This window comes from Xenopus laevis, chromosome 6S (genome assembly GCF_017654675.1).
Source record: "Xenopus laevis strain J_2021 chromosome 6S, Xenopus_laevis_v10.1, whole genome shotgun sequence".
Classification (NCBI taxonomy): domain Eukaryota; kingdom Metazoa; phylum Chordata; class Amphibia; order Anura; family Pipidae; genus Xenopus; species Xenopus laevis.
This window is the reverse complement of record NC_054382.1, coordinates 28,209,127-28,230,968: the sequence shown is the minus strand read 5'-3', so window position 1 is coordinate 28,230,968 and position 21,842 is coordinate 28,209,127. Positions and strand designations below refer to the sequence as shown.

At 36.1% G+C, this 21,842-nt stretch overlaps 1 protein-coding gene across 2 annotated transcripts in view; it reads left to right on the top strand.

The window, feature by feature from the left end:
* Positions 1–21,842, top strand: part of thsd7a.S (thrombospondin type 1 domain containing 7A S homeolog) — a 234,528-nt gene that overhangs the window by 178,522 nt on the left and 34,164 nt on the right. For both annotated transcript variants that reach the window (XM_041567489.1, XM_018269202.2), the window contains exons 4-10: positions 2,644–2,889; positions 4,344–4,525; positions 8,275–8,343; positions 10,973–11,128; positions 13,007–13,210; positions 18,165–18,356; positions 20,701–20,932. In XM_041567489.1, coding sequence (XP_041423423.1) covers positions 2,644–2,889; positions 4,344–4,525; positions 8,275–8,343; positions 10,973–11,128; positions 13,007–13,210; positions 18,165–18,356; positions 20,701–20,932 — 1,281 coding nt within the window. The remainder of the gene's footprint in view (positions 1–2,643; positions 2,890–4,343; positions 4,526–8,274; positions 8,344–10,972; positions 11,129–13,006; positions 13,211–18,164; positions 18,357–20,700; positions 20,933–21,842) is intronic.

The window sequence follows — 21,842 nt, the reverse complement described above, 5'->3', positions numbered from 1 at the left end:
TCATACCAAATGAATGTCCCACAGATCCACCTGGCAATGTAACAACAACAAAATCACATGGGTTCAGCTGAACATCAAGCATGAGTTCATAATACAGAGGGTGAATTGAATGAAAAATACAATGGACAACACTGGGGAACACATTCAGGAAACTGTATTAATACAATTTTTCAATTCAACAGAAGGTATTTGTAACAATACCTGCCTAAAATACCTCTCCATTGGACTTAGGCAGTAGCTCCCATATAGTAGGCTATCAACCAAAACCTGTCTTCATGCAGGGGACCACATGCTGGAGAAAACATCTACAGCATCTTAAATCTTTAGATCAGGCTCCCAAACTCCCTAACTGATAGCACAAATTTCAGGTCTAAAGGGACACTTGAAAGCAATTTTTGCCTCAACCAGGTTGTGATGCATCAATATAGATGTAAGATAGTATTTGTTTTATTAAACCACATGCAAACTGAGGTGAACATTGTTACTAAGGCATTGATGAGCATGGCTTCATTACCAGCACAAGTCAGTTGTGTCTATGGACTCAAATCAATAAGGGAACTTTGGAATTAACTTCTTGTCAAGGATACCCCTAATTCCAGGTACCTCTTGCAATTTAAGCCAGGCCAAATAGGCATATTGTCTCTCTCCACTTGCTGCAAAGGTAGATATATATAGGGTGCCATTTATCCCAAATTCTTTCTGTATACAAAAATATCCCTACACAGAATGAATGTCTCTCATGGTACATAAGTATTTGTGACCATATACACAGTTTAAAAATATGCAAAAGACCAATATTACAAACTCCATTCTGTACATTTTAACAAACAATCTGTGTCATAAATATAGAACATCTATGTAACAGATGCAGTTATGTGTATAGTTACTTACTTACCGAATTAATTATGTAAAAAAAAAAACTTTGACAGAATATGTAATGGTGTAATTAGGGCTGCCACCTTTCCTCCTGACTAACTCTGGGTGGGGAGGCAAGGCCATGACATTGTGTGGTGTGACATAGAGGAGTTGTGGCTTGACATAGAGGGGTAGGGCTATAACCAATCACCGAAAGCCAGGAGTGGCTTTTTGCCGCCACTGGTAACCTATTTTGCGCTGCCCCCTGAAACTAGTTTTTAAACTCACCAAATTGGTGGAGCACCCCTGTTTAATGTGTAGCCTTGATGATTAGGAACATTGTATATATTGTTGTATAAATGATTCTGCTGTGTTAGTTCAGGTAAAGCAGCCAGTAATGACGAGCGAATTTCACCTCGCCAAAAATTTGTGAAATGGCTAAAATGTGCCAAAAGGCATTGAAGTCTATGGGGGTTAAAAAAAAATTGTCGCACGATGTGGCGGGTCAAATTTTTTTGTAGAGCGGCAATTTTTTTCAGCGATTGGAGTCTATGGTCGCCATGTGAAAAATTTTGTTCATCACTGGCAGCCAGACAAGCACAGTAACTTCTTGTACATTTATTACAAAATGGCAGGTAGGAGTGGCCTGATTAATGCTTGCTCTCAGCTTAGACAGGAAGAGGGAAACAGGAGCAGGAATATGAAACATAAGACAATGGCAAAACAACAGGAATGCCCATAACAAATATGCCCACATAAGCCGATTACTACAATAAGAATAACCATATCACCTAAAATATATTATTACATTTATGTTTGAATGATTTTCTTTTTCTACAATCAATATCAATGCAGCATTATATTGCTCTGCCATTTGTAAGAACTTCCAATTAAGAACCTATAGTGTTTAACAGCAGCCCTTTTAGAAAATGTTTGTTCTTTGTTCATTTTTATTACTATTCAGAACAGGGGACATTAAGAGGGTACCCTCAATAGCAGGTCAGATAGTATTCTATGCCTTAGGGATGATGCAGCCATGGGGAGCAGAGTTGGCAACTTTTCAAGCTTTGTTCTGATTGGTTCAGTGGATATTTTATCTGTTTTCTGAAGTGGAGTTTTAATTTTATGGCAGCTGTTTATAGGAAAAGGAAGTTGCTGCTGACATAAGCGTAGTGTTGCTTTCCTAGTTTGGTCATAGTTGGTTGGGTAATGTAGAACACGTCCCCAAGCCCTCTGTTCTGCTGGCAGTAAACCGTAACAGTGGCAGGTTAAATCAAGTGGAAAAGGAAAATAATGTGCCATGTTTTAGCACTCCCTTGTGCATTTGATTGTTGTTCAAAGGATCAGTAACATGAAAGTATAACAAGGCTATCTATCACAGTCAAAATTTTAACATTATCTCTAAAAAACATATTTTAGTTACTGGGAGTCATTAGCAATAACATGGGAAACAAGTGTTTGAGCACCAAGGGGTGCAAAATTATGCCTGTGTCTGAGGTCTTGCTGTACAAGTAAAAGGTCAATAGCACACAGAACAAACAGGGTTCTGAATGGAGAACTCTGAACTTGAGTAGGAGGACACAACAGCAATGTTGTAAGCAATAACATCATTATATCACCTGTGATGTGTGATATATCTATGATAATATGCTTAGTGCAGAATACAGGATTTATCTTCAGGACAACTGAAGCCAATTAAAAAAAACCTGTTGCACAATGTTAATGGAGTTATTGATTATCGTTATGTATTTTATTATATATTGAAAAACAATGACATGTATTTTTCAGTTTTTGTCAACAGGAAAAGTTGCCAATTACTTTCCAGTCTTGTGTTGTTGACAAGGAGTGCCAAGTGTCTGAGTGGGCAGAATGGAGTTCGTGCTCCAAGGCTTGTGAAATGGCATCTCATGTTGGATATCGAACTAGAAAAAGGATTATAAAATTATTTCCAATTGGGAATGGAAATGAATGTCCAGAACTAGAAGAAACAGAACAGTGTACTCCTCCACCAGATGGGCCACAAGTTTGTATTAAGTAAGTATAAACATATTGAAGAAATTAGGAAACATATATGTGCCATCATTATGTAAACTCAGGATTATAATCAATAGATTGATTCCAAAAATCAATGGAAAATGTTGATTCCTTGCCAGATATAAATTTTTGTTTGGATTTTGCTAAATGTAACCATGCAAATGTAGGGTTATTGTTTAGTTTGGTTCTGTTTCAGACAAATGGGGCAATGTAATATTAATTGCCAACTGAAAAATCATTCCCAATTCCGTTCACAATGCAAATAAATGTTTGCAACGTGAACAATTTTGCCTTTGTGAACACTTTGCCTCTAACACCACAGAAGAATTAAAAAGAATTAACTTTAACTGTTCCCAAAGAACAAATTACAACAAGCAGCACTGTTCTATAGAAGCTCTAATTGCTCATTAAATTCATGTAGTTATTTAGAATCAAATTATATCAGAGCAATGCAGCATTGTAAATCCTGACTACAGAAATGAGAAAATAAAAATACCAAAGAATATTATTGCTTTAAATTACGCTACCATGCGAGTGGTAAAAGTGAAAAAAGGAACCAATAACAATAAAATTAAAATAGGGCAAATAGGACACCGTTAGTTTTATCTCCTTCGAGCAAACCAATAAATTGCAACTTGATAAACTATAAAAATAATTAAAATAGAAGCTACAGAAATTATAGATTCTGGTGCCATTTTATACCAAAGTAGTAACAAAACGATGGTCCATTGCAGCAGGGGCTACATGCAACTAAATCCTTTTTTACACTAAATTCATTTGAGGGCTCTGTTTACAAATTTTGGTTTATTGCACACTGGCCTTCAATCTCATGAAGAAGAAGGTAGGAAAGGGTAGATGTGAAAGCCAATCCACCAACAAATTATTACTAGCAGCAGAACAGTATATTTACTATACTGATGAACCACCTAGGATGCATTAAAAGTAGTGGCTTATAAGGATGGGCGAATTTGACCCTTTCGGGTCAAATTTTTGACGCGTGGCAAATTTTTTTTTGACGCGCAGTGCCATAGAAGTCTAAGGGCGTCATTGCCGCGGCAAAACAAGGTGAAAAAATTCGCCCATCCCTATTGCAAACTCATCAGCATAACTACTAGTATGTTTGACCATGGCCTCCTTTCTTTTAATGTATGGAGCTTCTAGTTTTTAAGAACATGACTAGTGATTGGCGAATTTGTCCCGTTTTGCTTCGACACAAATTTCGCAAATTTCCTGCGAAATCCGCAAAACTGACGAAAAATTTGCAAAACAAGAAATCAAGATGCCGGCGAATTTTCCCTGCAAATTCGCGAATTTAGTCACTGGCGGTGAAACCTGGTGAATAAATTCGCCCATCACTAAACGTGTTTCCATTGACTGTATCCTGTGTTCCACCTTTATGCCAGTGTATTTTATATCTAAATGCTGAATTTTTGTTCTATTCATTGCTGACCTAGATATACCTGGAGGGCTACAGAATGGACTGAATGTCGGGTCGATCCTTTGTTAAGCCAGCAGGATAAAAGGAGAGGTAACCAGACTGCACTATGCGGTGGAGGAATTCAAACACGAGAGATTTACTGTGTACAAGCAAATGAAAATTTGCTTTCTTACCTCAACAATGTGAAAGATAAAGAAGGTACTATAATGGAGCATTCCTAAAGTTTTGTATAGCATATTGCATGTGTGTAGGAGTCTTATTCCACATGGGGAGATTAGTAGATTTTAATTTCTATGTGGAACGTAAGAAAAAAATAACCTATTCTTAGCCTTAGCTAACTATTAATTTCTCTATGTGAACTCACCATTATCTTTTTGTCTCAAACTTTCTTGCATTTTGGCTGTTTTTAGCAATGCTGATTTAAATACAAATGGCACATTATGGCAATTGACTATATCATTCTGACATTTAAGACTTATTTTAGTCACAACCAGTTCTCCTGCAAGATATAAACTATGCAACAGGGTCAATGATCTCCTGATGTGCACAAGGTTTTAGACCTGCATTTAACTGGATCATAGTAGGAGTAGCCTCTGCAGATAATGGCAAGTAACTGCACACGGGAGTTATTTTTAGAATTTCTGGCAGCCCCTCAGATATTACTTATAAATACTAGACCTCGGGTACAAAAGATTCTCTCAGTGCTCCACCCACATTTCATTATATTCAAAGAAATCCTTTTCTACTGCTCATTAATAAACTTCAAGCAGGGCATAATGATTTGCACAGTGAGTATACAGTATTTGCCCTGCACATGGTTATATTTATAAAGCTGAATAAGAGTGGTGTATGTAATGTGCAAACAGAACTGTGAACTTTTATTCACACTGCAAATGTTCATAAGAGCTTTTCAAATATGGCATAATCGCGAATATTTATGCACACACTCTATGTTTGAAAATGTTTGCAGGATAATTTTCACCAATTGCAAATTTAAATTACTGTCAACGCTATTTTCATGCTCAACGACTTTGCACAGTGGTCAAAGTCAACACCTGCAATGCGAATTCACAAAAACAGAAAGATGGGCACAGCAGTACAGTATGTCAGCGTTCAGAAATAAACATGGGCAATACAACCATTTGTTAATAGTGATTCGCGGTGAATTCCTACGTTTCGCCACCGGTGAATAAATTAGTGAAAATGGACGCTGCGTCTGTTTTTTTTGGACGCCACCGAATTTTCGGCAGTGAATTTGCGCCGGTGTACAAAAAAACTGACGTCGGCGTCAAAAACGATACGCCGGCACCATTTCGCCACAAATTCGCCCATCATTATTTGTGAATAAATATTTGCACTGCGCAAACTTTATAAATGACCCCCAGTATGTTTCTAACCAATCTGACTGCTGGGTTTTGTGTAGGCTATACTGCTAAGTAATTTGTCTGCTAAAATCCTTTAAACTAAAATGCAAAAAAGCCTGATGAGCAATTACAGAACATTGACACTTCTACAGTCTGTTGGTCTTCATTTATTTCTACTGGGTGAAGATCCACTGGTTCTGTATATCTTTTAAAAGGCAAAGTTACAATATAAAATCTTGAGTTAATTTCCAAAAAACAAGTTTTAAATAGTTCTTTAATATGCTCCTCATTGCCTTTCATCCTTTAGTTCTTAAATATTTACTCATTTTAGAATGCCTGTTTTCATGCCACTCATGAATACAGCACTACCCAATGCAGGCAACAATGTATTCAGTGGAGAAGTGCAGGTCTTTGCATTTCATTCTGAATTGCAAAGAATTGTCCCCAGGGTTCTACATCGCTTGTGCTTCTCATCTTCAATGGCCTTTATGTAAAAACGTCATAACTCTTTCAGTTTAATGACTTGGCAAGACTATCCTAATTATTGAACCAAATTATACACCTATAGGGTAGATGCTTATCAGTGGGCCAAGGGACAGAATAAGCAACTATGTTTTTCTTCAGTGATGAGCATCTAATGACATCTCAGCTACAAAAAATGTAATAAGCGCTGTGTAATTTTTTTGAAAATTAGGCATTTTTACTTTAAAGCATGTGTCTGACTTCCTATTGTAAACCTCACTGTAGTATTTCACACTGTCACAATATGCTATCATATATTATATATTACCATATACAATTTATATCAACAATCAGTAGTGATGGCCGAATTTGCGCTTCGCTGAAAAATTCACGAATTTCGTTCGAAATTCGCGAAAAGGCGAATAATTTTCGAAATGGCACCGGCGTCCGTTTTTTTTGGGTGAAAATGCGTCAGCGTCCAAAAACCGGACGCAGGCATCCATTTTTTTTTACGCCAGCGAATTTTTGCGCCCGTTTCGCGAATCGCACAAATTCACAGTGGATTTGCGCCTGCCGAATAAATTCGCCCATCACTAACAATCAGCACAACTGAAGCTATCACATTCTCTATTTTTTTACGTTTCATTTAGGTTTAATGATTATCCAGCACCGTAACAAAATTAACGCATAGCATTATTTTCCAATCTGCATCTCAAAGCACAACTCCTGCCTCAGTGTTTCAAAAATCAATTGGTTCTGTTCCATTTGATTTATTTAATGATTTGAAAATCGTTTTTGGTTATCATTACCTTTTAGTACCCATAACGGGGATTGTTGTAATAATAGTGTTCTTCCTTGTTAACTGTGTAATTAAATTAACCTTGACACTATTTTCTGATTTACTGATGAGGTTAATTGAACATTTGCAAAAGAAAATGTAAATGTTGTTTCAGAATGGAAGCTTTGTTTGGATTATTTTCAATTTCAGGCTTCCCTTGTAGATCAATTTCATATTTGTCTTGTGGAATTAATCAGAACATATAAATAAAAACCCTCTAACCTTCAAAACTAGTGAATAATCATTAAGATGCTGAGCCAGTCAGTGACTACATCTAGTGGCAGCCATAGCATTGCCACAGTATTTTCAGATTATACCGTTCTGCAGCTTTCATTTCCTTTTAACACATTTAGTAAGAATGGGAAAAATATGTCTCAGAAATAGTAGCAGGTGATATGATTTTTAATTTAGATTTCATGTTTAATCTATAGAACTGGAAATAGGGTGCCTTTGCTGGATATTGGAGAATTGACATAGTCTTCAAAAGATAATGTTCAACTGAGTATGCAGTTTTATTGAATTATGTCTGGAAAGTAGAACATTTATGTCCTCCAGGTTTTCATGCTCGGTAAATGACTTCCTATATTGCCTAAAAATGATAATAGAAAAACATCATGTAACTTGAGTTATTGTAATGGGCCCTAAGATTTAAAAAAAAATTGTTGTGATTTGTCCTTTGGGGGTGAACTTAGTGCTGAACCACTTTCCTTTTAGTTGGGTTTGATCAGTCATATTCATGCTTGTAAAATATTTCTAAAAAAGCAGAGACTTTTTTATTTTTATATATTTCGTGACATAATCACATATAAATATGAAATTCAAAAGAAAATCTGTTGCTTGTTGTTGTAGTATTCGTCATTATTTATCATACGCTCTTTCATATAAAAAGTCCAAGAATTTTTCAATTAATCCCCCAAAAATAGAATAGAATAGAACAGCTTTCTGACTGTATTCTCTAATTATACTTGTCTAGCCAATCGAATCACTTTAGCCTTCTAACACTGTGCCTTCAGATTACCTATTTGGGGTGCAGGTGTCTTTTTCTAGTGTGCCATGACTTTTGACCATAGATTTTTTTTTTAAACATAAGAAAAACCAGCTCTCCAAATGTAGAAACTTAGAATGGAGGCACTAGGTTCAGCTTCTCTTAAACATATAATAGCTGTCTGCTGTGATTGTCAATATTTTCAATATTAGAAAATATAATTGTCAATATTTTTGGTGACTTTATTATAACAGAAATGTTTTTTTAATTTCTTACATTAATTTGCTTTTCCTTTCAGAAAGCCATTCTTACAGCACATCAAAGTCTAGCGTGGCTCCATTACTATCAATCACTTTTGAAATATCAGGTTGGTGCAGGAAGCCTTGAGAGTACTGTTTTCATAACCATGTTCTTAAGAAGGATAGAAATCCTGCATTTAATCGTGTCTTCTAGCAGCTACCATGCCAATAAACTGTTTAATATTTTCAAATCTGGTGAAATTTTGTTTTATTTTGCAATTTAATTATAAATACACAAGTCTTTAATGTATTGATCTAGACTTGCTTATGATTTAGAACATTTATTCATCCTCTTTAACATCTGTTAACGTGATGAGAGGCTTATATCTGAGCTTTGCAGCTAGGGATTTTCTGCTCACAGCTATTATTAAATCCAGGACTAACAGTATAACATGAAGTACTTAGCAACAGAAGTGCAAGATACTGTAAGACATTCTTTTATTAAATTAAGGATAATTAAAAGGGGAAGCAAAATTCACAGAAATATTTTTGAGCATTTATTTTGCATGAAGACACAGAGTTGTTGTAACATTTCAAGAATATAGTAGTCCTGATCAAATAATGTTATAGTTCCCCAAGGCCTTAATGATTTTTTTTTTTTCATTAATATCATACTGTACGTAAATTGCAGTGCAATCTCATCAGTTCTCATGCATTTATTTTCCAGGCACTCTCTCTTGTGTGGGGGTAGCATGTTATGTCAGATCAGGTCACCACTTATTTGATTGGACAACTTGTTTTGTCACACTAATAATGAGGAAAAAAAACAAGTGGGAAGAGGGAAAAACTGCATCAGGGGTGGCAATTCAGGTCCTGTGCAATAAAAGTCAGAGAATGATCTGAGTATACTACAACTAGTACAGTTCCACGTTCTAAACCATACCTACAGCTCTGCTGACCCCAGCCTACCTTCACAACAGTTACAGTATAATTTGCAACCACACAGAAAAACATGTTTTTTATTGGTACTGTGCCATGCATGGTATTCAGAGTTCTGCAATGGGAACCACGGTGTCATCTTTACACTGCAATCCAGTACACTGCAATTCAGAGAGTGAGGTGGCCTTGATATAAGCAATTGGGAGGTAAAGAAAAGTAATCCAGGGGAAACCAATGCATTCAAGCAACCCTAATGGTAGACATTAGAAGTATATAACAGTATATACATATTTTAGGTGTTTATCTGCAGGATCAAATTACAGGTCAAAGCTATATACATATATATATATATACACACAGTCATATGAAAAAGTTTGGGAACCCCTCTTAATTTTTTTGTTTTGAGTTTTGTTTATCATTGGCTAAGTTTCAAAGTAGTAAAATCCTTTTAATATATACAATTCCTTATGGAAACCAGTAGTATTTCAGCAGTACATAACATTTTTTGGATTAACAGAAAATATGCATCATAACAAAATTAGACAGGTGCATAAATGTGGGCACCCAACAGAGATATTATATCAATACTTAGTTGAGCCTCTTTCTGCAAATATAACAGCCACTAGATGCAGCCTATAGCCTTTGATGAGCATTACAATAGATCTGTGCCAATATAATTCTAGCCCACCTACAGGGCATGGCATCACCTTGTGGAGCTACAATAGTTATCTTGTTCTTTCGTTTATTAGTAAAATTTTATAGGGGTGTTTATACACTAACCACATACAGCTATATGAATTCAATTGGAAACATTCATTGTTGAAAGACAAAATGCTTTAAAAGGGGTATAAAACTCAAATAATTAATTGATTAAATTAACAGCAGTTTTACAGCAACTGTGCCTGTGGCCTTCCATTTCCTGATTACATTCCTTATAGTTGAAACTGACAGTTTAAACCTCTGAGATAGCTTTTTGTAGCCTTCCCCTAAACCATTATACTGAACAATCTTTGTTGCTTTGAGGATCCCATGATGTCACTCTTCAGAGGAGAGTCAAACAGAAGCACAAATTGCAATTGGCAACCTTAAATACCTTGTCTCATGATTGGACACACCTACCTATGAAGTTCAATGCAATCAGTATTGAGCAGTTACATGCATTTAAATTAGCAAAATTACACGGGTACCCACATTTTTGCACAGCCAGTTTTTCACATTTTTCAAATTTGATTTAATTCCATTCCATAACTGAATACTGCTTTACTAAAAATCTTTGTTCAGAAAACAGTACTCAGATGTTCCTGGGAAATCAAAGACATACCACTGTTATCTTTTTTTGTTGAAAGTTGAGTAAATTATTATGCAGGCTGAGAGGGGTTCTCAAACTTTTTCATATGAAATTATTATGAGATTAATTATGAAAAATCGTGAATGTCTAACATTATATTGAATAGGAACGACCTGAAAATTTTAATCAAATTCAAATCGAAAAAACTCAAATGTCAGGAAGGCTTTTAACATCTTCAAATAGTTTAACAGACCTCTGCCATTGACTTCTACATGAACTTTAAGGTTTTAGGTGTCGAAGTAACAAATTAGAACTGTTTCCAGGGTCAAGATGTGATGAATTTCACATTCAAATTCAAGTTGGTGGTGTTAAATTTGAAATTGTGAGTTTTGACCAAAAAAAACAGTTTTTTTGTTTAAATTTGATAAACCGATGCAGTGCTTTCTATCTAAAAGATAAATGTTTAGATATTCTTCATACTGTATGTTTCGGTTGTCATAATGACATAAGTCTTATTTCACATATTACAGCATCTAAGCCTGTTGATGCCAAGTTGTGCTCAGAACCACCACTAAGCACAAGCCAGCTGTGCAATGTTCCATGCCCTATTGAATGTGAGGTTTCTGCATGGTCAGCATGGGGGCCTTGCACGTTTGAAAACTGTGATGACCAGCAGAGCAGAAAAGGTAAAAATTGTTTTCTTTAAATTATATTTAACACAATATTATTACTTGCTTGATATAAGGGCAGCCAAACACTAACAAATTGTTTACAATTGCTAATTGTAATTACTAGTTATTAATTTCTTAGCAGAGGTGAAATGATACAACACTATCCTCTTCTTGACATGGCTCCGCCATAAAGCAAATATGCAAAAATTAATTTTTCAAGCCTTCCAATACAAAATCTTACCTTGGCTTAATGGTAAACTTACTTGATCTTAACCAAAAGATGAACTTTGGGATTCTAATCCACCACCAGCCTATATACTGCTCACTCACAAGGCCTATGTATCTCTTGTTCAAACTCAACACAAGGTTGAAGCTCTTACTGTATATCACTAAGGCCCCACACACACATGCCGTGTAAATACGCTAGCGTAGTGTGCCATTGCCTAAGTTGGAAAACGTTTTGAGTATTTTACGCTGCGCCCGACTTTTTTAAAAGCCACGTTTTCATGTGGTAAAAACGCATGTGTATCCAGGGCCTTACTCTTGCCTTGGGGTTTTTCCAGAATAGGGCTACTCTCCTGTGCCAATAGAATTCTAGCCCACCTACAGGGCATGGCATCCCCTTGTGGAGCTACAATAACTATCTTGTTCTTTCTTTTATTAGCAAAATACTGTAGGGGTGTTTATACACTAACCACATTCAGCTATATCAATTTAGGGGCAGATTTATCAAAGGTCGAAGTGAAGGTTCGAAGTTAAAAACTTCGAATTTCGAAGTAAATTTTGGGTACTTCAACCATCGAATAGTCCAACTTCATTTCGAAGTTGAAAAAACCTTCGAAATTCAAATAATGAAATTTATCATGTACTGTCTCTTTAAAACTTTGACTTCGACCATTTTCCATCTAAGTGCGGTTTTAGCCTATGGGGGACCTCCTAGAACCTATATGGAGGCAATTGGGGGAGTTTGGGAGATCAAAGGTCGAAGTTAAAAAACTTTGAATCGAAGTAGCGCTACTTCAAATCGTACGATTCGAAGTAGGCCCACTTCGACCCCAAAAAACTTCGACCACCATTTGGTTGGTCTTTTTGAATTCGAAGTTCAATGTTTTTTTAACTTCAAACTTTGACCTTTGATAAATCTGCCCCTTAGACTGCAGTTTTTTGCTCAACAGTCAAAGTAAGAGATGGAGTAACCTAAGTTAAACTAGGTTATATAGGAAGTGCATAGACAGTTAGGGTCATTGAAACTCTGACTAAAGAGCTCTTGAGATGAAGGTTTGCCATTTGAGGTCTAAAATTATATAAAACTGTTAATATATCAAAAAAAAATAACACAACAAAGTACTGTAAATTTCAAAGTTGAGTTTGGACCCTCTTCAATCAGGCATTGAGCCTGATAATAGAGTTTATAGTACTGATGCTAAAAATGAAGCACAGTCAATTAAGTACTGGGAAAAGCTAATAGGACAGTAACTTATGGTTAACTGGTAACAATTTATTATAACTCTAAAATACTGAATAATTTTTTTTCATACAGAATAAATTTTCTGTAGCCAAAATTCTGCCAAAATATTTCAGTGAGAAAACCATTGGTAATACATGAAAAGTGCAATAGGGCAAAATATTTTTCTTGGAAAAACATTTAAATATTTTCTTTCAACTTTTATGAAAGTGAAAAATTTATATTTAAACTGTGGAAAAACTGCCATAGGTATTCAAAATCAAGCAAGAGAAAAACTTGACCTTTCTATTTTGAAAAATGTAAGTATATATTGGAGTTGGTTCAATCTATAGAACATTGATACTGATCAGCATTCCATACTCTTGACTTTTAGGATTTACTTGGATTATTTCATATTAACTTATATTAACTAAATTTTCTGTGTTTAGGTTTCAAGCTTAGAAAGCGTCATATTTCCAATGAGCCGACCGGTGGAACTGGCAATTGTCCTCATCTTGTAGAAGCCATACCTTGTGAGGAACCATCCTGTTATGACTGGCGACTGGATAAACTCGAGGAGTGTATTCCTGACAATGGAAACAATTGCGGAGCAGGAACTCAGGTGCCTGTTGTCACATGCATTAATAGTGATGGTGAGTGTAAACAGTATCTTCATAATGATAAAACTGCTGTGTCAAATGAATGGCATATTTATAAAGCTCCATTGTTGTTGTTGCGTACACATTTTCACTTAGGGGGTTATTTACTAAACTGTGAATGCAATTATCACAAAAAATTCGTGATTTTTTTAATAAAATCGGACTTTTAAAAAAATCTAAATTTTTTCGGGATTTTTTAAACCCAGAGAATGGGAAAAGTCCAAATCTGAAAATCTGGCATCTCAGACCTGTTGAGGTTGCATATAAGTTAATGAGAGAAGTCACAATTATTTTTTGATGTGCACTGGGTTTATGGCAATACCCTGAAGTTTTGGGGCAAAATTCTGAGTTTTCGGGAAAAAAATCCGAAAAAAATCTGGAAAATTTGATGAAAAATCCCAAAAAGATTATGAAAATAAGATTTTTCATGTTTTTTTCGGATTTTTTGACGCAAACAGGAAAGTGTATTAATAAATAAGCCCCAAAAACCTGTGTGGATTTGGTCAGAGTTTTTGTCAGGAAATATTGAGATAAATTCGGACTTTTAGAGTTCTCTAAAATAATCATTACAAAGAGCTAATATTTGATCTAAGGATTATCTTGGGTGCAGGCACGGTATTGCAGTTTAGCCTTTTAAGATCTTTCTGAGCCTTTTATTGTACCGGTAAGTTTTCCTGCTACTACATGAAATTTAAAGCAGAATAAGTTTAACATTGGTCTTTTACCAAAATGCCCCTGCTAGTATGTGTGCTGCTGAGACAAAATGGAACATCTTTCATAGATTTCTAGCCCTTTAAAATTGGTCTAAGGTCAGTAGCTGTCAGACTCAAGATGAAAAAGCCCTGGTTTGACAAGAGTGAGCACCTGGAAATGTAAGAGGTTGATGCTACATTACAAGATGTTGACTAGGTTACCACCATCAATGGATTTAATAAAGTGTGGGTGAATATATGACAATTGTAGAGCTTGAGTTTCTATTCATTTCTACTATTTTCTGTTGAATCAGGTGATGCTGTGTGATGCCACCACCAGTAATTTCATGGCTGAATTTGTTATGTTATTGTTGATTTAGTGCCCATATTTAGGCATCCCATAGGGACAAGCAAAATCTTTTGCCTTGTTAAAATGAGAAAAAACACCCATAGACTATAATGGATAGTAGACAGGACCCTGTCTGCAAGGAGTTTATCTGTTCTCCTTGCACTTGTGTGGGTTACTTTAGGGAACTCTGGTTTCCTCCAAATACACACAGGCAATTTAATTGGCTCTTGATAAAATTGGCACTACTGTGTGAGAATATGATCCGGACCTTAGATTGTAAGCTCCACTGGGCAGGGACTGATGTGAATGATATATAATCTCTGTAATGCATTGTGTAATCTGTTGTCACTATATAAATAAAAGCATAATATTAATAAAAATGATAGTCAGAATGCAGCTGTATATGGGGCAGAAATTGAGGGGAACCCCACTAATGCAGTTCTATGCTGTTTTCTTGTACAGGTATGGAATACATTATCTGAAAACCAGTTATCCAGAAAGCTCCAAATTAAGGAAAGGCCATCTCCCATAGACTCCTTTTTATCCAAATAATTCAAATTTTAAAAAATGATTTCATTTTTCTCTGTAATAATAAAACAGTACTTGATCCAAACTAAGATGTAATTAATCCTTATTGAAAGCAAAACCAATTGGGTTTATTTAATGTTTACATGATTTTATAGTTGACTTAAGGAATGAAGATCCAAATTACAGAAAGATCCGTTATCTGGAAAACCCCATGTCCCAAGCATTCTGAATAACAGGTTCCATACCTGTAGAATAATCAGTTCAACAGTAATTGCTTTAGCAGCAATGAGACCGTTCCTTTCTTTTATACTGAAACCAAGAAACCAATAGTCTTACTGGTAATTCATTCTTTCATCAGAATAAATTCCAATGATAACCCAACACACATCACAATTATGAAATAATCATTACAGGATTTCTTTATTTTCATTCTTACAACAATCATCAAAACAATAAGATGCTGTTAAATGACATTAATTAGAAATTAAAAAAACATGTAGAAGGAATCATTTATTAGCTGTCTTCTCACTTCACTGTGTTACTTGTATATGAAGAAGTGAACACTACAGGGAAATGCAGGCATCCGGCCATGTGTGACTGCTTTTAATGTGACAAGCAACTCCTGTGTGAGCCTGGTAAAAAGACTAGCTTGTCAGGAACAGCCATTTGTCTCTAGTCTCTAGATGGTAATCAGTACCTGATCACAGTGGTGGCCAAGTCCTGGCAGGTTTATCTGTGCCATCAGTGCCAATAGCATGGTTCTGAGGCCTTCATCTTGTTGTTGCTATATGGAAAAAGACAGATGGAGAAAAAAAAACAGATACTTGCCTTTGTTTGTAGATATATAAGACAAGCAGTATTTGATAATGGGGGCATATGTGTGTGTGTACGTGTGTGTGTGTGTGTGTGTATATATATATATATATATATATATATATATATATATATATATATATATATATATATATATATAATACACAAAAGCCATGAATATCTTGTAAATTATATCCTTATAAATGGTGACCAGTGATGTCATCAGTTAATAACGGTGAGTAGTGATGTCATTTTGGTCACATGACTCACTAAAACTTGTGTTTTATAATAAATAAAGTACCCCTTATTGGAAAATAGGAGGATATCAGAAGTCACCTCGGAATTCCATGACCTGTATAAAACACTTGGCCTTTGGCCTCGGCGCCGTTTATGAGACGTTTCCTGCTGCTGCACTCGGTCTGCAGCTTTCTCTTCCGCTTTTGTTCTCCTCCCGATCTGACTCAGTCTCACAGCATAGGGCGCTCCCGCTCCTTGGTGCACTCCCTCTCAGCCCTGATTTAACTTACTACTCAGGTCTTTCTCCCTGCCCCTGACTTCGATCTGTGTAGCTTCTCCCTCACATGCTGCCTCTCCTGTCTTCCAGTTCCCTTCCCACGTACGGAACGCATTTTAGGACATCCTTCAGCGAAATACCTGTCCTGCATGCAATGTCCTATGCCTTCAGAATGGCGCATCGGTTGCTTTTGCCGTCACCCATCGTCCTAATCTACAATCACACCTCCATCTTCTACCCTCCCTTCTCAGCCGTCAGTAATACGAACTCCGTCCTCATCCTTCTGCCCTCAGCCTTCCGCCCTCAATCCTCCGCCTTCAGTCTTCTTCCTTTTAGTCCTCTTCCTTCCACCCTCTTCCCTCCTCCCTCACTGCTCAGCCATCCCCCCTCAGATCTCTCTTTTCAGCAGACAATCTTATCCATAAGTTTCTAAAGTGGTGAGCGAGGGCGGAAGGAAGAGGACTGAAGGAAGAGGACTGAGGGCGGAAGGCAGAGGAATGATGGCGGAAGGCAGATGACTGAGGGAGGAGGATGGAGGGCTGAGGACAGAAGACTGAGGTCAGAAGTCTGAGGGCAGAAGGGTGAGGGTGGAGTTCGTATTACTGACGGCTGAGAAGGGAGGGTAGACGACGGAGGTGTAACTGCAGATTTGGACGATGAGTGACAGTAAAAGAAACCGATGCACCATTCCGAAGGTATAGGACATCGCATGCAAGACAGGTATTTAGCAGCAGGATGTCCTAAAATGCATTCCGTACCCACGGCCCCTCTCCAGTCTTGCTCCTCCTCCCTCCCAGCCACCCACCTTCTCAAGTTTCACTCCTGCAGTCCCGCTCCTCGTGTCAGCTCTCTCAGGCAACATGGTGCATCTCCGGTCTCCCTCCCTGCTTGCACAGCCTCTCCGGTCTCCCTCCTCCCCCGTCCCTTCCACCCACGTCTCAAGTTTTGCTCCCCCCCTCCCACTTTCAATCCCCAGTCTCAATCTCTGTCCTACTCCACTGATCTTCTGAGCATGCAACTGATGAAGTAAACCATGGCAAGCAAGAAGGCAAGGGGCAAAATACAGCACAGAAATTTAAATAAAGGTACTTAACTCTAAAAAAGAACTACAGCAAAACATAATGAGAAAAACTAAAATCAACAAGGGGGGGGCAAAAGCATAGCATACTAATAATTGTCATTTAGTAGTAGGTAAGTGAAGCCATTCTTTAGATTGTAAGGCACATGAAAACTGTAGATTATAATGCATTATGTACCCCCCTACATAAATGTATAAAGATATTAGTAGTCTCCTCGGAGTAAATTGACCTGTATATGGTCACATAACTCCTCGGTGACTTATATCTTTAGAAATTACAGTAGGGGTTACATTATCCACTATATATACTGTATATATATATATATATATGTATAAAAGACATATAAGCTGCAATAAAATCCTGGAGTTGCTGGTCCTTTTGAAATGCTGTATGAGATTTTACTGTGCATCCGGGTGGTAAATTGAAGTGGTGTGCCATCCTCCTGATCTCCTCCTATCTCTTTCAGCATTTTCATTTTATTTGAGTTAGGGTGTTATCCTCCCCTTAAAATTACTGTCAGGTTCACTCAGTTTACTGTTTATAGAAAGTAATCTTAATTATATTTTGTATATCATATCATAACTAATAATAGAGAAATTGTCACGTTTTAAAGCACAGATGCTTAACCCTAATTTATTACTCAGGAGAAATAGACATATTTATAATATAGACAATGAGACAGATCTATTGATGATAGATTATAGAGATAGGGAGATAGAGAGAGAAAGAGATCATAGATAGATAGATAGATAGATAGATAGATAGATAGATAGATAGATAGATAGATAGATAGATAGATAATGATAGATAGATAGTAGACATTAATATGTAACTGTTTAAAAAAATTTTTAGTACCTACTGCATATACTATGATATGTAATCGCTAGATATATTTTTATAGCGTGCAATAAACTCATTACTGTAACTACCTCATTTATAGTTCAATAATTCTCTGTCTGTCATGAATTCTCAGGAGAAGAAGTTGATAGACAACAGTGCAGAGATGCCATTTATCCGATCCCAATTTTGTGTGAAGTTTCTTGCCCAAAGGATTGTGTTCTCAACATGTGGTCTGAATGGTCGTCCTGCTCACACACCTGCTCTGGCAAAACAACAGAAGGACGACAGACACGGACGCGATCTATTCTTGCTTACTCAGGTGACGGTATGTTCAAACTTTCCTGAATAATACATTTTAAACTTCAATAATGCATCACTGTCTAATATTATGTTAGGGAAGTGATGGATTTCCAAAACAAAAATATTCCAATGGCCAAGTAACATTTGAATCAAACTAAATGCATCTCTGAATATCATTTTATTGCATTAGACTTATTTAGAGCCACGTAATAAAAGTCATAAACAGGATAAATTTAGCATGAATAACCACCAAATTTACTATTTCACAATTAAATATTCCACGTTATTCAGATATTGTACATTGTAATTGCACATTTATTAAACCTGCTTTAAATCAATAACTATAACATTTGTAATCTATTTTTAACTAGTAAATAAATACTTTTTATAGCTTTATCTCAAATTGCTCTCATATCTTTACATTTGCGTGTTTGCATTTATTACATTCCCCCCAGAGACTCCCCATAGATCTTTTAAAAGGATTCCGTCACATGTTTTTTATTCAAAATGCATCAGTTAAAAGTGCTGCTATAGCAGGATGCTGCACTGAAATCTGTTTTTCAAAAGATTAAACAGATTTTTCTATATTTAATTTTTAAATCTGTCATGTGGCTAGACATGCTTTTAGTTTCCCAGCTGCCCTCAGTCATGTGACTTGTGCTCTGATAAACTTCAGTCATTCTTTACTGCTGCACTGCATAGCACCCCCCTCACTTTACCCTTAGCAGCCTATCCACACAACAATGGGAAGTTAAAAGCTCCCTGACACCTGAGTCGCTAGGTGTAGTAGGAGAGTAGTGCTCAATAGTAAAAATCCAAGTACCACTGTAACTCCAACTTATCGGAAACAATTCCATTGTGAAGTGCAGGCTTTCTGAAAGCACAGAATATATATATATATATATATATATTTACTGATGAAGGATCAGCACACTCACTCGACTGTGATTGAATGCTCTTTTATTTTCACATATTAACACAGCATCTTATCCGACGTTTCCGTCCTACTTGGGGATCTTTTTAAGGACTTTTAGTCGGTCCCCTAGTTGGACCGAAACGTTGGATAAGATGTTGGATAAATGAGCATTCGTTCACAATCTACAGAGTGTGCTGATCTTTCTTCAGTATATACAGTATCACAACAATTTGATCGTGCACCTCTGGTTATTTGAAGTTCGAATGTGGACACTGTTGGATATACAGGTATATATATATATATATACAATAGTAGGGTATGCCCCAGCACTCTCTTGAGCGTGTCAGAAAAAATTAAAATTCAGTACATCACAAAGCGACGTTTCGGACAAAATATGTGCCCTTTCTCAAGCCAAACGAACAACAACATTACACAGGTGAAACATATTTAAGACAATGGAAAGGAAATGACCTCATAGCTTGTATCACAATCAATTAGCATATATGCATTTATAAATACAAAAAGAGGTCATAATCTTTATTTAAACCTGCTGGATGTAAAGATTTGAGTTTATTAATCCACCACACCTCCCTTTTTTTCAATTTCAGTTCTCTATCGCCCCCTCTTTTTAACGGAGGTATCGTTTCTAGTATCATGAATTTTAATTGATCTGCAGTATGTCCCTTCTCTATAAAATGTTTTGATACAGGTAATGTAGTATTGCCTAGATTAATGCTTGAACGATGTTGAGAAATACGTGACTTTACCATCTGAGTAGTCTCACCCATATAAATGAGACCACATGGACATGTCAGTACATAGATTGCAAACTTAGAAATACATGTGTAATGTCCCCGTAACTGCACAACTTGTCCAGTGTGGGGATGAATAAATATTCATATAGATGAATAAATATATATATATATATATATATATATATATATATATATATTCCTATCACAGAAAGCACTCACACCAGTTTTCATAAAAAGCAGGACAGTCTTTATTCCTCCAGCCACATCATGAATATGTATATATACATTGGGCTTTTCATTTTTCTACGTGCGTCTTTTCATTGCTTATCTAGAGTAAAAAACACCTTTTATTCAATCACTTGGTCTTAATGCTTAATTCTGCTTACTCATTTGCATCTTGCTAAATCTTGTCTTTCCACCCTTTAAACCCACTTTTTAAAAACAATATCAGATTAGGTGTGCATTCTACAAAGACTGTAAATCCTTCTAATCCATGTAGCCTTTCAAGCTTGAACCATTAACTGTGGTCTGGAAATGTGTTGCAAGGTGTGTTGTACTTTTTTTTTTGAATAATTATGAAGAGCTAATTCCGTAGCAAATGAAGAAATTACATATTTATTAAAGCAAAAAACAAGTGTTCCGTGTTATCCTGTAACTAGTTTTAAAAGTTTTTTTTTTTCCCATGGCTATTGTTTCAGGAAGAACTCCATGCCCAGAAAGCAATGCTCTGCAAGAGATTCGCAGCTGTAATGAGCACCCTTGTACAGTCTATCATTGGCAGACAGGTCCCTGGGGCCAATGCACTGAGGATGTCACGGTTTCAGCTTTCAATTCATCCAACTGGAATGGTGAAGCCACTTGTGCTCTAGGGATGCAAACAAGGAAAATCATCTGCGTTCGAGTCAACGTGGGACAGGTTGGACCCAAAAAGTAAACTTAGAACTGTTTTATTTTCTGACAAATATTGTTGTGTGCTGCTTAATTGAATGAATAATGGAATGTTATGGTGATTGAGCAATATAAAATATGTAATAAAATAGCTGCAAATTCATCTGGCTTATTGGTAGTAATATTCAAGAATCATACTTAAGGCTGATCAGGTGTTTACAAAGCAATGCAATCATTTTTAGGAAGGGTACATTTTTTATTTTGACATTGCAGTACATTATACTTTGCTTGTTGCAAACGTAAAAGAGAAAAGTAGAAAAAACTGTTTATTTACAAAACCTATAGCTGCTATAGGGACAACAACTAAAATTGAAAGTACTGTAGATGTAACAGTGACATTTACAAAAGGCAGAATATATCATATTGGAAAACCACCCTCTATCATTATCCAAATGAAGGAAAAATTTCATCTGCCAGCATAACATTCCTAGGGAGAACACTGTGTTCCCTGTTTGATTGGATTGGATTCCCTTGTATCTGAAATCTCCTTAGACAAATCTCCACTGGTTTTATTGATAATCATCATCTTCTTCATTATTATTATTATCACTGAAACCAACCCAACTAACGCATCACCACTACATTATTCCATACTTTCACTATTTATAGTAAAGATACTATACCTTGTAAATTGTACAATTAAATGGATACACTGTAGATACATTTCTTACAGAATTTCAACCAGCAGAATTTTACCAGCTAGAGATAAATTTTAGACTATGTCTAGAAAATTTTAGAAAATGTTTGTTCATAATGAACAAAACACAAATACAAACTGAGTAAACACAACCTCTATTATTGTAATTTAGATATTGGCATACTCTTAGTAAAGACATTGGCCAAAATGTAAATATGTAAAATGAAATAATTATAGGCACAATTTCTCTAATGA